The sequence below is a fragment of the Crocuta crocuta genome, unplaced genomic scaffold, assembly GCF_008692635.1.
Source record: "Crocuta crocuta isolate KB4526 unplaced genomic scaffold, BGI_CrCroc_1.0 scaffold352, whole genome shotgun sequence".
Taxonomy (NCBI): domain Eukaryota; kingdom Metazoa; phylum Chordata; class Mammalia; order Carnivora; family Hyaenidae; genus Crocuta; species Crocuta crocuta.
The window spans coordinates 3,742,357-3,756,641 of record NW_027532169.1 but is presented as its reverse complement, the minus strand read 5'-3'; the positions used below and the strand labels follow the sequence as shown (position 1 = coordinate 3,756,641).

Genomic DNA, 14,285 nt, shown 5'->3' with positions numbered 1-14,285 from the left:
TGGGCGGGGGGGTGGGGCACAGCGCCTACAGGAAGGAAGGGACAGGGTCCCTTTTCAGGTGGTGGAAAGGATAAAAGAGCCACCAATGAGCATAGCGTTTCCCTGCGGCCCAGAAAGGACAGAGACTTTGTCATTTGCGAAACGTCTCGGAGAGGTGGCCGTTTCCACGGCGTGGTGAACGGCAGGCCGGTATCGAAAGGGAAACTTCATGACAGGTTGTCCTAAATGCAGCACTGGACTGGGTTTCCACCCAGAGTTACCCCTACGCCCTCCTTAAAGGGTTCTTTTGGGGGCAGACAAATTAACGGTGATAGAGCTGAGCTCTACAGTTGGAGAATATCACAGCCGTCGAAACAGATTTTGTTGTGATTAAATAACATGAGCAATTAGAATTCTAAGTTATTCTGAGCTGCAGTAACAGAGTAGTGAAAGCCTAATCGACTGATCGTTTCCTGTAGTAGAATAAAATGTTGGAAAAGAGGCCTCAGGGTGACGACAGGTACCAAGAAGCCCCATTTTCTGAATCGATCGAAGGGTATGAGAAACCCCGATGTCCGGAGGGTATGCAGCTGTCGGGTTTATAAATCATACCACTCAGGCGTCACGCATGCACTCAGTCATCGCTCAGTCAACTACGGAGTCCCAGTATACATGAGATACACGGTAGTTTAGCATGACGAAGAGGAAAACAGTTCTCTGACCTCCGTTCCCGAGCCAAATCGGCCACCCAGAGAAATAGTTTATTTGGCCGCACTGGTGTGTTTCAAAAATTGAATCAGTGACCAACAACTCAATCTTGGGAGTATGTCCCACTTTAAAAAAACAAAACAAAACAAAAAAGTGTACTTCTAGCTTCTTGAAAACGTCGAGGCTCCGGCAGCACCAAGCCCGTGTCCCCTGCGCAGCAGCGAAGCCGGGGCTGGGTGACTGCCGCGCCCTTCACTAGGCCGCGTGTTCTCCGCTCGGCTCCGGTCCTCGCTGCTCCCTTGCCATCAGCTCCCTCCACCCGGCCGCTGCTGGCACGGAGGACTTTGTGGCCTCTTCTGTAGCAAAGGGATTGCTGTGTTAAGTAACCCGCAGCCATTCAAGGGTTTGGACGTCCTTGTGGCTGGGGAAGGGGGGAGGTTCCCCCGGTTTTCACTGAACGTTTTCCGAGACCCAGGGGCTCCGTTCCTTATTCCTCCCCGATCCCAAGGAAGCCTAACTCTGAGGACGTGTATCTTGTGCTTCAGGAGCCTAGGAACAAGAAATCAGTGGAGGAGCAGTTAGTGCAAGAGGTGGAGCGCCTCCAGGCAAAGGTAGAGGCCGGCAAAGCCTGTTTCTTAGAGAAGTACAAAGAGTGTCAACGGCTCCACAAGCAGATCAGGCAACTCAGGGCTGCCGCACTGGTAGGTGACAGAGATCAGGGGCCCAGGCAGCAAGGGGCGTGAAGGTTTGTGGTCCTTAGACCAAGCCCAGAGGATTGTCCACNGGGGGGGGGGGGCACAGCGCCTACAGGAAGGAAGGGACAGGGTCCCTTTTCAGGTGGTGGAAAGGATAAAAGAGCCACCAATGAGCATAGCGTTTCCCTGCGGCCCAGAAAGGACAGAGACTTTGTCATTTGCGAAACGTCTCGGAGAGGTGGCCGTTTCCACGGCGTGGTGAACGGCAGGCCGGTATCGAAAGGGNGGGGGGGGGGGGGGGGGGGCACAGCGCCTACAGGAAGGAAGGGACAGGGTCCCTTTTCAGGTGGTGGAAAGGATAAAAGAGCCACCAATGAGCATAGCGTTTCCCTGCGGCCCAGAAAGGACAGAGACTTTGTCATTTGCGAAACGTCTCGGAGAGGTGGCCGTTTCCACGGCGTGGTGAACGGCAGGCCGGTATCGAAAGGGAAACTTCATGACAGGTTGTCCTAAATGCAGCACTGGACTGGGTTTCCACCCAGAGTTACCCCTACGCCCTCCTTAAAGGGTTCTTTTGGGGGCAGACAAATTAACGGTGATAGAGCTGAGCTCTACAGTTGGAGAATATCACAGCCGTCGAAACAGATTTTGTTGTGATTAAATAACATGAGCAATTAGAATTCTAAGTTATTCTGAGCTGCAGTAACAGAGTAGTGAAAGCCTAATCGACTGATCGTTTCCTGTAGTAGAATAAAATGTTGGAAAAGAGGCCTCAGGGTGACGACAGGTACCAAGAAGCCCCATTTTCTGAATCGATCGAAGGGTATGAGAAACCCCGATGTCCGGAGGGTATGCAGCTGTCGGGTTTATAAATCATACCACTCAGGCGTCACGCATGCACTCAGTCATCGCTCAGTCAACTACGGAGTCCCAGTATACATGAGATACACGGTAGTTTAGCATGACGAAGAGGAAAACAGTTCTCTGACCTCCGTTCCCGAGCCAAATCGGCCACCCAGAGAAATAGTTTATTTGGCCGCACTGGTGTGTTTCAAAAATTGAATCAGTGACCAACAACTCAATCTTGGGAGTATGTCCCACTTTAAAAAAACAAAACAAAACAAAAAAGTGTACTTCTAGCTTCTTGAAAACGTCGAGGCTCCGGCAGCACCAAGCCCGTGTCCCCTGCGCAGCAGCGAAGCCGGGGCTGGGTGACTGCCGCGCCCTTCACTAGGCCGCGTGTTCTCCGCTCGGCTCCGGTCCTCGCTGCTCCCTTGCCATCAGCTCCCTCCACCCGGCCGCTGCTGGCACGGAGGACTTTGTGGCCTCTTCTGTAGCAAAGGGATTGCTGTGTTAAGTAACCCGCAGCCATTCAAGGGTTTGGACGTCCTTGTGGCTGGGGAAGGGGGGAGGTTCCCCCGGTTTTCACTGAACGTTTTCCGAGACCCAGGGGCTCCGTTCCTTATTCCTCCCCGATCCCAAGGAAGCCTAACTCTGAGGACGTGTATCTTGTGCTTCAGGAGCCTAGGAACAAGAAATCAGTGGAGGAGCAGTTAGTGCAAGAGGTGGAGCGCCTCCAGGCAAAGGTAGAGGCCGGCAAAGCCTGTTTCTTAGAGAAGTACAAAGAGTGTCAACGGCTCCACAAGCAGATCAGGCAACTCAGGGCTGCCGCACTGGTAGGTGACAGAGATCAGGGGCCCAGGCAGCAAGGGGCGTGAAGGTTTGTGGTCCTTAGACCAAGCCCAGAGGATTGTCCACCCTCGTTAAGGAGAAACGTGTCTCCAAAACAAAACGACAACAACAAAATCCTCTCTCTGCTACAAAGGGGAGGCTTGGCGTGTGCGGCCAGACACAGTCAGGGGGCGTCCTGGAAATCTGGGTCCCAATCTGACCCCAGGTCTCAGGGAAGGTTTTTGTGACCACGGCGCAGGTTTCTGTGCAGACTCAGATAGTCCTTTCTTATTTCTGCCTTTTGAGGAAGTGAAGCAGGACCAGAAAGGCCAGCAAGAGGCACTGGGGCCGGGGAGCCGGGAGCCAGCAGTGAGCGCTGTCGTCGGGTAGTCCCCCTCACGCTGCCACTTCAGGGCCGGCTAGAGGCACACAGCAGTCTGGGCACCAGCGTTCAAATAAAAAATCTTGGAAAAGAAAAAAAAAACAACTAGTAGGATTAGCTGAAGTGTTTCCGTGAGGCATGTGCACGTGTACGTGTGTGGGTAGGAGACGGGAGGTGCTGACGCAAGCCTGCGAGTCTGGGGGTGTGAGCACGGCATGTCGGCCCATCACACCCGGAAGCCCCCGACCGCCGCCTGGGCTCCCGGTGGCCACACGGATGCCTTCAGGGTTCCTTCGTCCTCTGTGTTACTTGAGTCCAGAGGCCTGTCCTTCCTGGGGGGGCCGGGGGGGGGGGCCCTGCCAGCCCCAGCACCTCACGCCACCTCGAGTGAGATGCTCATTCAAGGCAGATACTCGAAGCCCTGGCTGGGTGGGGTTCAGCAAGGGTCCACTTAGCCCGAATCCTGATCGGTCCACCTTGAGGCTTTTCCCAAGCATGTCCCCTTCTCTGTCTTTGGTCGTTGACAGCGCCCCCTGACCCGAAGGAACGGGCTTCTCGATGGCGGCCCAGGCATCTTGTTAAGTCACTGCTCTGTAAGCCGGTGCCTCCCACACCGCCCGCATCTCCTCCTCTGTGCCCCAACTCCCTTGCCCCCCCCCCTCCAAGGCCCAGATCCTCTGCAGGCCTCTCGCTTGACCCCACTTGAGATCCAGATTACGATACGCGCCCCTAACCCGAATTGTTTTTCATGATCGATAGGACGAGAACTCCGGCCTGTCAAGAAAACTGAGTGAGAACAAGGTTCTGTATAACGGTCTGCAGAGAGAGAAAGAGCGCCTGGAAAGAGAAAATGATGTAAGTGTGTGCAGAGGGCCAAACCCTCCAGGTCTGAAGGGGCGGGAGCAGGGTGACCCCGAGACGTGGTGCCGGAGAGTCAAGTAAAAGAGCCCTTTCTGGGCCGGTGGGCAAGACCATTGCTCCTGAGAGCAGATTCAGCCTGATTTCATCTACCACGAACCCCCCCTCGCAGGGAGAGAGAAACCTGCTTGGGGTGGCAGGAGTCAACCTGAAAGGAACAGGCTTGCTGAAGATCTAAATTAATTTTGCTTTTAACTGCATACCTACTGTAGGTATTGTCTTTTTTTTTTTTAAATGTTTATTTCTAGGAGAGCTAGAGAGAGAGACAGCGTGAGCAGGGGAGGGTCAGAGAGAGAGGGAGTCACAGACTGAAACAGGCTCCAGGCTCTGAGCTGGCAGTCAGCACAGAGCCCGACGCGGGGCTCGAACCCACGAACCGCGAGATCATGACCTAAGCGAAAGTCGGACGCTTAACCGACTAAGCCACCCAGGCACTCCTGTAGGTATTGTCTTTGGGGAATAATATCCTACGGCCTTTTTACGCCACCTGAGGGACCCCTTTTCCTTTAGCACAGCTTTTTCATGTTTCTCTGGCACCAACCCAGGGCAGAAGTGACAGTCTGCACTAGTGCTGGACCCATGGTGGGCAAATGTTGTGCATTCATTCACTCATCCATTCATTCATTCATCCGGCCAACATTTATTTTCTGCCATGGGTTAAACACAGGTCATAGTTGGCTGATTGAGGACAAAGGCCCTAAATAAAGGCACCGTATTTGGGGGGCACCTGGATGGCTCAGTCGGAGAAGCATGTGACTCTTGATCTCGGGGTTGTGAGTTTGAGCCCCACGTTGGGTGTAGAGATTATTAAAAACAATAAATTAGGGGCGCCTGAGTGGCTCCGTCAGTTAAGCGTCCGACTTCAGTGCAGGTCATGATCTCGTCGCCATCCGTGGGTTCGAGCCCCATATCGGGCTCTGTGCGGACAGCTAGCTCAGAGCCTGCAGCCTGCTTCGGACTCTGTGTCTCCCTCTCTCTCTCTGCCTCTCCCCAACTCATGCTCTATCTCAAAAATGAATAAACATTAAAAAAACTTTTTTAGACAATAAATTAAAACCTTTTATGAAAAAGAAGCTGCACTCAAATGCACTTTCCTGCTCTTGCATCAAAGGTGTCCACGCATTGGGGCTTCCGCTCCTGGATCCACACCTCCCGAGATTCTCCGTCTCTCCCCTCTCTGACGCCCTCATGGGCTGTGCCCCCAAGTGATCTTTTCTGGCTTTGATTATGTCACTTATGCCAGTGCCGGTCAGCCTGTAGGGGCCTTTGGAGTCTATTTCCGATTCCCTTATTCTCACCCTCTCGATTTAGATGAACACACCTTGACTTTGAAGTCGCTGGTGTAGCCTCGTGGGAGGGAGGGAGGCCACACACTCTGCAACAAGGAAAAAGGTCGGATTTTTTTTCTTTGAAGATTTTTTTTTATTTTAAGTAATCTCTTCCCCCATTGTGGGGCTCGAACCCGCTACCCTGACATCAAGAGTCCTGTGCTCTTCCAACTGAGCCAACCAGGTGCCCCAAGATCTGATATTTGAAAGTTTTGTTGAGAGCCAATAGTAAAGCCCCTTTAAGACATTAAGGGGCAGTTTACTAGTTTTTTTTTCCCTAAGAACTTTAAATGCTGTCTGTTCTCCTCGTAGCTTCTCTTATTCTCCCCGTCACTCCCTCCCTCTCTCCCTTCCTCCTTTCTCTCTCTCTCTCTCTCTCAATTTATCCATTTGAAAGGATAAAACATGAAGATGGGAGGGGTGCCTGTGTGGCTCAGTCGGTTAAGCGTCTGACTTCAGCTCAGGTCATGATCTTACGGTTCGTGGGTTCGAGCCCCGCGTCGGGCTCTGTGCTGACAGCCAGCTCAGAGCCTGGAGCCTGCTTCAGATTCTGTGTCTCCCTCTCTCTCTGACCCTTCCCTGCTCACGCTGTCTCTATCTCTCTCTCAAAAACAAATAAAACATTAAAAAATTTTTTTAAAAAAAAAACATGAAGGTGGGAAAATTATATCAGATGAACGTTCACACTGTGTAAGAAAATTGTTTTGGGAAAGAGATGAAAAGAACTGTTTTGCTCTCGATAACATACAACTTCAACCTTTTTTTTTTTTTTTAATGTTTTATTTATTTTTGAGACAGAGAGAGAGAGACAGAGCACAAGCAGGGGAGGGGCAGAGAGAGAGGGAGACATAGACTCCAAAACAGGCTCCAGGCTCTGAGCTGTCAGCACAGAGCCTCACATGGGGCTCGAACCCACACACCGTGAGATGATGACCTGAGCCGAAGTCGGACGCTTAACCGACTGAGCCACCCAGGCGCCCCAACAGCCTCAACCTTAATATAGCTCCCGCCACCCTCCTATAGGCACACAACGTTTACACACACACACACACACACACACACACACACCCCCAAGCTGGGATTATTCAGAGGCTTAAAATTCTTTTCTGAGTTAATCTCAACAAAGTGCAGTGTATATTTCAGTCCAGGTATAAAGAACTGAGATCTTCAGAGCATTGAGGCCGCTGCTTCCCCTTTAGAAGAATTACAGTTTCTCATTTCCCAGGATCCTCCAGTGCCCCTGCTGGTCATCGAGAACGACCTGTAACTGGCAGCCCCTCGCCACTCGCTTGTGGCCACTTTTTGCTGTTGCCCTTCAACACCTCTCTACCCGTGTTCTGTCCCTAGCTTTTGAAGAGGGAGAACAACAGATTGCTGAGTTACATGGGGCTGGATTTTGACTCTTTGTCGTATCAAGTGCCTACTTCAGATCAAGGAGGTGCAGGACGAAACCCAGCACTTGTCTACGGAAACCCCTATTCCGGTAAGGCAACTGCCAGTTGAGCTAGAAGGGCCCCTTGCCTGTGTCCTCTCCCCCCCTCCCCCTGCCCACAAAAAAATTTTTTTTTTTGGTCCGAGATGCTCATTAAGACCAGTGTCATTGTTAAGAGTCGCCGGGCAGAAGCCGAGCACCCAGTAGAAAGATTGCCAGGCGAGAAGTGTTAATTGAGAAATAAATCTGAATCTAGAAGACGCAAATCAGATCATTCGCCTCGAGGCAGCGGACACAAATTGAGTCCCGGGGCTATATTCCAAATATATAAATCAGAGAGATGTCTCTGTGTAGATGATACACACGAGCAAGACTGAGGAAGCTAATTAAGGTTTGGAAAGGGAAGCGCAAGGGGCGGGGTGTGCCCCCCAGGAACGGGCAGCCATGGCGGCCACCGCGATGGCCTGACCAAGGGTAACAGGACCATGGACCACAGAGACCCCGGGCTGGTTTGAGGGACAGGAGGCGGGCATGAAACCCGGTCTTGTCACTCAAGGCCTGAGGGTCAGCTTGTCCTCGCCAGGCACAAGGGAACGGGGGACTTTTCCTCTTTTGTCTCCAAGAGCGATGGAAGACCTCATTGCCTTTTCTTGGGCGTTTAAAGCAGTCGTGTTCTCTCTCAACATCCCAGTCAGATCTTTCCACCGGGCAGGGGTGAACATTTCATTTTCCTCTTTGAAAACATTTTCTAAGCATGTCATTTAGAAACACCTGTTTAGGGGCGCCCGGGTGGCTTAGTCGGTTAAGTGTCCGACTTTCGCTTAGGTCATGATCTCGCGGTTCGTGGGTTCGAGCCCCGCGTCGGGCTCTGTGCTGACTGCCGGCTCAGAGCCTGGGGCCTGTTTCGGTCTGTGACTCCCTCTCTCTCTGACCCTCCCCTGCTCACACTGTCTCTCTCTCTCCTAGAAATAAATAAAAGAAAAAAAAAACATTAGAAACACCTGTTTGCCTGGATTCAGTGTTAAAATCTATTCTCAAATTGTTTTCTTATTAAGTCGTGGCCGTTTTTATTAAAGTCTCATTTTTCCCGTACCGAGAAGGGGTTTATTTATCTTTTTCCTGATCATATAGCAATATACATGGCTGTCGCCAAGACCACTTCATTATTTTTGCCTCTTTTCCCTTTATCGTTGACCTAGATCCCCTTCTGCCAGAAGTTAACGGTACATAGGAGAGAGAGAGACAGAGTGGGGAGAAGGGACCAAAGAGAGTTACAGAAGACAGCTGCTATAGGTCACAGAACGTAGGGATAGGATTTCTTTCATCGAGTGAAATCTTTGTTATCCTCCTCAGGTATCCAGGAGAGTTCTGCCCCAGGCCTGGTAAGTACGTGAATCCTGAGATTGCCCGCATCAGATCCTTGAGAAATGTCCCTTCCTGCTCAAGGTCACGGGAGAAGCGTAGGGAGCCTGGTTCGTGTCGATAATTTGGGTGGTCAGCTGGATTCATTGGATAACAACCTGAAGCTGAGTGAGCCTGTTGAGGGGGAGGAAAGCGCGGGCCGTCCATCAGCTTTCTGCTGGAGCTCTCCCGCCTGTGAGCGGAGTCTGGTCCCGGGCCGAGGGAGGAGATGGTGAGCGAGGCAGCCGGCCCGGCAAGGTGCGCCCGGTGTCCCTTCTGGGCTGGGAGCTCTTGGACGGCGTTAGCAGCAGTGGGGAGAGATGTGAACTTGTCCATTCGTGCTCCGTTTTCTCGAGCACCTGCCGCGTGCCGAGCACGAGGCTCCATGCTGAGGCTCTAGTAGGACTCGAGACACAGCCTGTGTTACGCCGAGCTGGCCTCTGGACTCACCCCTTTGCTCTTCCCCTCCCCCCCCACCAGCTCACCGTCAGGAAGTGCCCCACCTGCAAATCCGACTTCGCCGATGACATTCTCGATCCCGCCGCCGAGCAGCAGCACCTGCAGCCCCTTTGTCTGAATTGTCCGATTTGTGACAAGACCTTCCCAGCCAAAGACAAGCAGATCTTCGAAGACCACGTGTTCTGCCACAGTCTCTAAGCGTCCCGGCCTCTTGGCTCTGTACGTCCCTAGATTTTTATATAGTGTAGAACCTAGAGCTTCTACTTAGAGTGATGACCCAAGACCCCGCCTAACATGATGAGATTAGGGACTTACTTGGTCCCGCTGCCCTCAGGGTGGAGTCACACCATGATTCCGTGGTGAGGGCTGTCACGTCCAACCTCGTGGGTGACTGCCACCTTTTTTAAGTCCCGTAACTAGCTGTGTCCTGCTCACTGCTGGCGCCCCGCCTTCCGCGCCCCGCCTCCAGCACAGAGGAGGCTCCCTCCACCAGCAGGCTTGACTCAGTACCAAGTGATCCATTTTCCGGGCTGTCCCAGTGCCCTTCAAGGTCAGGCCTGAGGGTTCTTGCACTCAGTTCTGAGTGTGAAGCCTGCAGCCAGTGATTGGGCACAGCTTGAGAATTTCTTCCTCCCCCCTCCTCGGGTCTCTCTCTCTCTCCCACTGATGGCAGTAAACTTGCCAAAAATGGTCACCGCAAAGAACTCGGTCATCCAGTTTGGAGACCAAAGGTTCCAACAGCCCCCAGCAGAAGCATCTTATTCCTGAGCCCTGGACACAAAATATTACTTCAGTCACAGAACGCCTTCTTTCCCTCTGGATACCTCTGTTTGGCCTTTTCTACTCTTTGATCTTTCCTACGCACGTAACTCTCCTGGTTGTAAATCCTTTCGTAACGATTAGCAGGACTTGTTAGAAACAGTCTGGTTTTGCAGCTTTCTGTGCAGGTGAGTTTTGAATATGGCGAACTCAGAATAACGAGAGCTATTAATCTCTTTAATACTAAAAATAAACGAGTCCTCTGTTTCAGGGACGTTGGTAACTTAAATTTGGTCGAGTCTGTGGTCTTTTTTTAATTTTATTTTTTTTAATTTATTTCTGAGAGAGAGAGCACGCGTGAGTGGGGGAGGGTCAGAGAGGGAGATACAGAATCTGAAGACAGGCTCCAGGCTCTGAGCTGGCTGTCAGCACAGAGCCCGACACGGGGCTCGAACCCATGAACCCTGAGATCGTGACCTGAGCCACAGTCAGACGTTTAACCGACTGAGCCACCCAGCCACCCCTGTGGTCTTTTGTTTTTAAGCTTATGAGAAAAGGGTAACCAAGAGGCGTGTGGGAATTGTAGGCCCCCCCAGTGATTTCGCTTCATTTGCCTTGACTCCTCCACAAAAGTGCTCCGGCCGTTACCTTGAGATGGAGAGGAAGGTGATGGAAAGGAAGGTGATGGAGCATTCGTTGGAGAAATCTGGAGCTTGATTTCTTGCTCCAGCTTCCCGTGCATTTTTGAAGGGGGCCAGTGTGGATTTTGGCACTCTGCGAACTAAGTTCGATGCCCTCCATCCCGATATACCTAATGGAGCTATAAGAAAACAATTCCATTTTGTCTCCCCCTCCGGGGACAGAACATAAGGAAGTGACTCTCGGGCAACCAGCACGTCCCCATAGAGACTTTTACAAAACCTTCAGAATGATGTAAAACGTGACGTCATGAATAAGGTTGAGTCAACTTCCTTCTGGGGTTTCCCTTCCCCTCCCCCTCCCCACCACTGCGATTGGAGTTGCGCCCCAGACCAGCTATGCTGTCCTGGTCAGCCGCTCCTTGTCTTTATTACTCCTTTGATAAAATGAACCTGAAACTATCCTCCTCCTCCTCCTGTTCCTAGAACAGCATTTATTTAATTTTTTTTAATGTTTTATTTATTTCTAGGAGAGAGAGAGACAGCGTGAACAGGGGAGGGTCAGAGAGAGAGGGAGTCACAGACTCTGAAACAGGCTCCAGGCTCTGAGCTGGCAGTCAGCACAGAGCCCGACGCGGGGCCCGAACCCACGAACCGCGAGACCATGACCTAAGCGAAAGTCGGACGCTCAACCGACTAAGCCACCCAGGCGCCCCCCTAGGTCAGCATTTCAATGAGCTGTCTTTTGGACCCCAGCCTTTCACCCCTTAAGATTCAGATGCGACAGTAAAATAAACTCTAGTAGAGAAATGTAACGGGGAGGTGGTGACACACTGTCCCTGGCAGACCCCCTTCCTCGCTGCAGAATTTCTGCCGCTCCCTAGATAGTTCCAGTGAAGAGCTGCAGTTTCATTTATTTTGCACTCGTCAGCTCTTAATTAAGCACATGAATGGAGAAGCGCAGTGGTGCACGTAATCCAAATCAGCGAATACCATTTTCTGGTGAATTATCCGCCCCCCCCCACTTTTGCCCCCGCTACCCCGAGGGTTACCATGATTAGCATCAGCGGCAGCAGGAACCCTTCCACAGCCGGTGGAAAACAACAACAAAAAACGAAGTGTTAATGATCCTTGTTGCTGGATGTAAAACAAAGCATCTTTAACCACTGCTCATTATCCCCAGCTGCTCTTTACCAAGACTTTGAAGGGGAAATTATACTCCCTGCCGCCCCTAGCGAAAGGAAACATCATTCTTTATAAGCCACCCCTTACCCCAGCCTTTCCCCCTCCCCTCCTTGCACCCACGCGTTTTATAGCTGTAAACTACCTGCAAAACATAGCAGGAAGTTAAGGGAGCAAACAGCGTTTAGATCCACACTGGGGTTTAGAATCTTCCTACCAATTAGGGCCACAAGCTTTCTTCCCTAATTCACTTCCTCCTGGTCTGCTATTAAAACGGGTTTGCACTACTTAGCACACTTCCTCGATGGGCGGTGGGGAAAAGTCCCCTGGCACACGCGTGTGTGAGAGAGGTGGGAGAGGAAGCTGATTAAAATCAGAAACGTGAGGGGCGCCTGGGTGGCTTAGTCGGTTGAGCGTCCGACTTTGGCTCAGGTCATGATCTCACAGTCCGTGGGCTCGAGGCCCGCGTCGGGCTCTGTGCTGACAGCCAGCTCAGAGCCCAGAGCCTGCTTCGGATTGTGTGTCTCCCCCTCTCTCTGCCCCTCCCCTCCTCACACTCTGTCTTACTCTGTCTCTCAAAAATAAATAAAATGTAAAAAAAATTTTTTTTTAATTAAAAAAAAGGAATGGAGTATTGATATGTCACAACATGGAAGAACTTTGAAAATATGCTCAGTGGAAGAAACCAGAAAAGACCACATAATATGTTATTCCATTTCTATGGTATGTCCAAGACAGGCAAATCTATAGAAACAAAACAGGTTACTGTTTTCCTATGGCTGAGGGTTGGGAGAAATTGGAGAGTCACCGCTAAATGGCTCTGGAGCTTCCTTTGGGGGGTAAAGAAAACATTCTAAAATTTATTGTGAATGGGGGGCCTGGGTGGCTCAGTGGGTTGAGCATCCGACTCCTGATTTCACCTCAGGTCATCATCCCAGCATCGTGGGAGAAGCCCCACATCCAGCTCTGCTGAGTTGAAACCTGCTTGGGATTCTCTCCCTCTCCTTCTGCCCTTCTCTCTTGCACACTCTCTCTCTCTCTCTCTCTGAAATAATAATGATAAAATTTATTGTGGAGATGGCAGCACAACTACGAACTATTGAATTACACGCTTTAAATGGGGGAATTGTGTGCTATGTGAATTCTCTCTCAAGCTGTTGTATTCTTAAAGGGTTAAAAAACTTGCGAAGGTCATCCCTGGGTTCACGGTAGAATATCGGAAGCACAGACAGAGAGCTGGGTCCACAGTTTTGAACTCGGTCGGCGTATACTTATTTCAGTACAACCCGCTGGGCTCACAACAGCATTGGGCTCTCCCCCCACCTGGGGCTGGATGCAGGCAGCAGCTTTGGGGGTGATGGAATCGAGATGAACAGGGTCAGGGCATGTGGTAGGAGTCCACCACTTGGCCGGCCCCATTAGCGGCCTCCGGGAATATCTATTCCGCGGAGATGAATGTCACCAAGAAGGTTGGGGGAGAGAGTCACCAGCCACAAATTTCAGATAATCATATGAAGGGATCCAGCCTGCTCTGCCTAATGTTATTACTTTCTCCCTGTGGAAACAAAGAATACGGCACTCTGGGGACTAAGTCTATTGTTTACTCAGTCCATCAACATTTATTGAGCACCCACAGTGTGCAGAACTAGCACACGGCCCGGATTTTAAAAAATAGAAAAGTTCTACCCTCGGGGTATCCACAATATGAATGAAGACATTACATTCTCTCTGTCGTCAGGGAACTCTTTAAACTGCTGGGGGAGAATCTCTGATTTCTTTTTTTTTTTTTAATGTTTTATTTATTTCTGAGAGAGAAAGAGAGCGTGAGCAGGGGAGGGTCAAAGAGAGAAGGAGACACAGGATCCAAAGCGGGCTCCGGGCTCTGAGCTAGCTGTCAGCACAGAGCCCGACGTGGGGCTCGAACCCACGAACCGTGAGATCATGACCTGAATCGAAGTCGGACGCTCAACCGACTGAGCCACCCAGGCGCCCCGAGAGTCTCTGATGTCAGGGGTCTCCTAATCTGATGGGGAAAAGAGAGAGCCACCCACAAATGCAATTTAAGGACAGCGGGGGCGGGGGGTGGGGGGAGAACGCTTAAGCAGAGGTGCTAGAATAGAAAAAGGAATGAGCTTCTGTCCCCAAAGACTGTAGGGTCTAGGTGGATCACGTCTGACAAGCTCATTTGAGCTCAGGAGACAGGAGAGGGGGGGGGCGGGGCGAGGGAGCACGGTGGTTATAAGGTTATAGGAGGGTCTCAGAATCCCAGGTTCAGGGCTCCCAGCACGTGGGACTGGGGCTTTAGGCGGCACAGATCCAACCCCCTTGCCAGGTCTCATCCTGCTTCTCTGCCTCGGATTCCACACTTCTGGTTCACGCTAGAGGCGACTGCGCCTCCTGGACCGCATAATGTAAAATGGTTGCGATCTGTAGCTCTGGGTTTTAAAGCTACTCTTGTTTTAAGAAGAAACAGCTTTTGGAGACCCCTGAGGGGCTCAGTGGGTTAAGTGTCCGACTTCGGCTCAGGTCATGATCTCACGGTTCGTGGGTTCGAGTCCGGTGTCAGGTCTGTGCTGACAATCAGAGCCTGGAGCCTGCTTCAAACTCTGTGTTTCCCTCTCTCTCTGTCCCTCCCCTGCTTACGTGCTCTCTCTCTCTCTCAGAAATAAATAAAAACATTAAAAAAATTTTTTTAAACATAAATAAAAACATTAAAAATAAATAGGGGGCGCC

The 14,285-nt window shown here is 51.2% G+C and overlaps 1 protein-coding gene across 3 annotated transcripts in view; it reads left to right on the top strand.

The window, feature by feature from the left end:
- CALCOCO2 (calcium binding and coiled-coil domain 2) overlaps positions 1-10,021 on the top strand; it is a 30,184-nt gene extending 20,163 nt beyond the window's left edge. Inside the window, exons 10-13 of one of the 3 annotated variants that reach the window (XM_077776898.1) lie at positions 4,195-4,290; positions 7,029-7,164; positions 8,467-8,495; positions 8,995-10,021. In XM_077776898.1, the coding sequence (XP_077633024.1) occupies positions 4,195-4,290; positions 7,029-7,164; positions 8,467-8,495; positions 8,995-9,171 (438 nt within the window). In that variant the 3' untranslated portion in view covers positions 9,172-10,021. Of the gene's footprint in view, positions 1-1,232; positions 1,462-4,194; positions 4,291-7,028; positions 7,165-8,466; positions 8,496-8,994 lie in introns of those variants that run through there. The other 2 variants (XM_077776899.1, XM_077776900.1) reach the window with 2 other exon arrangements.
- The last annotated feature ends 4,264 nt before the right edge of the window (positions 10,022-14,285 follow it).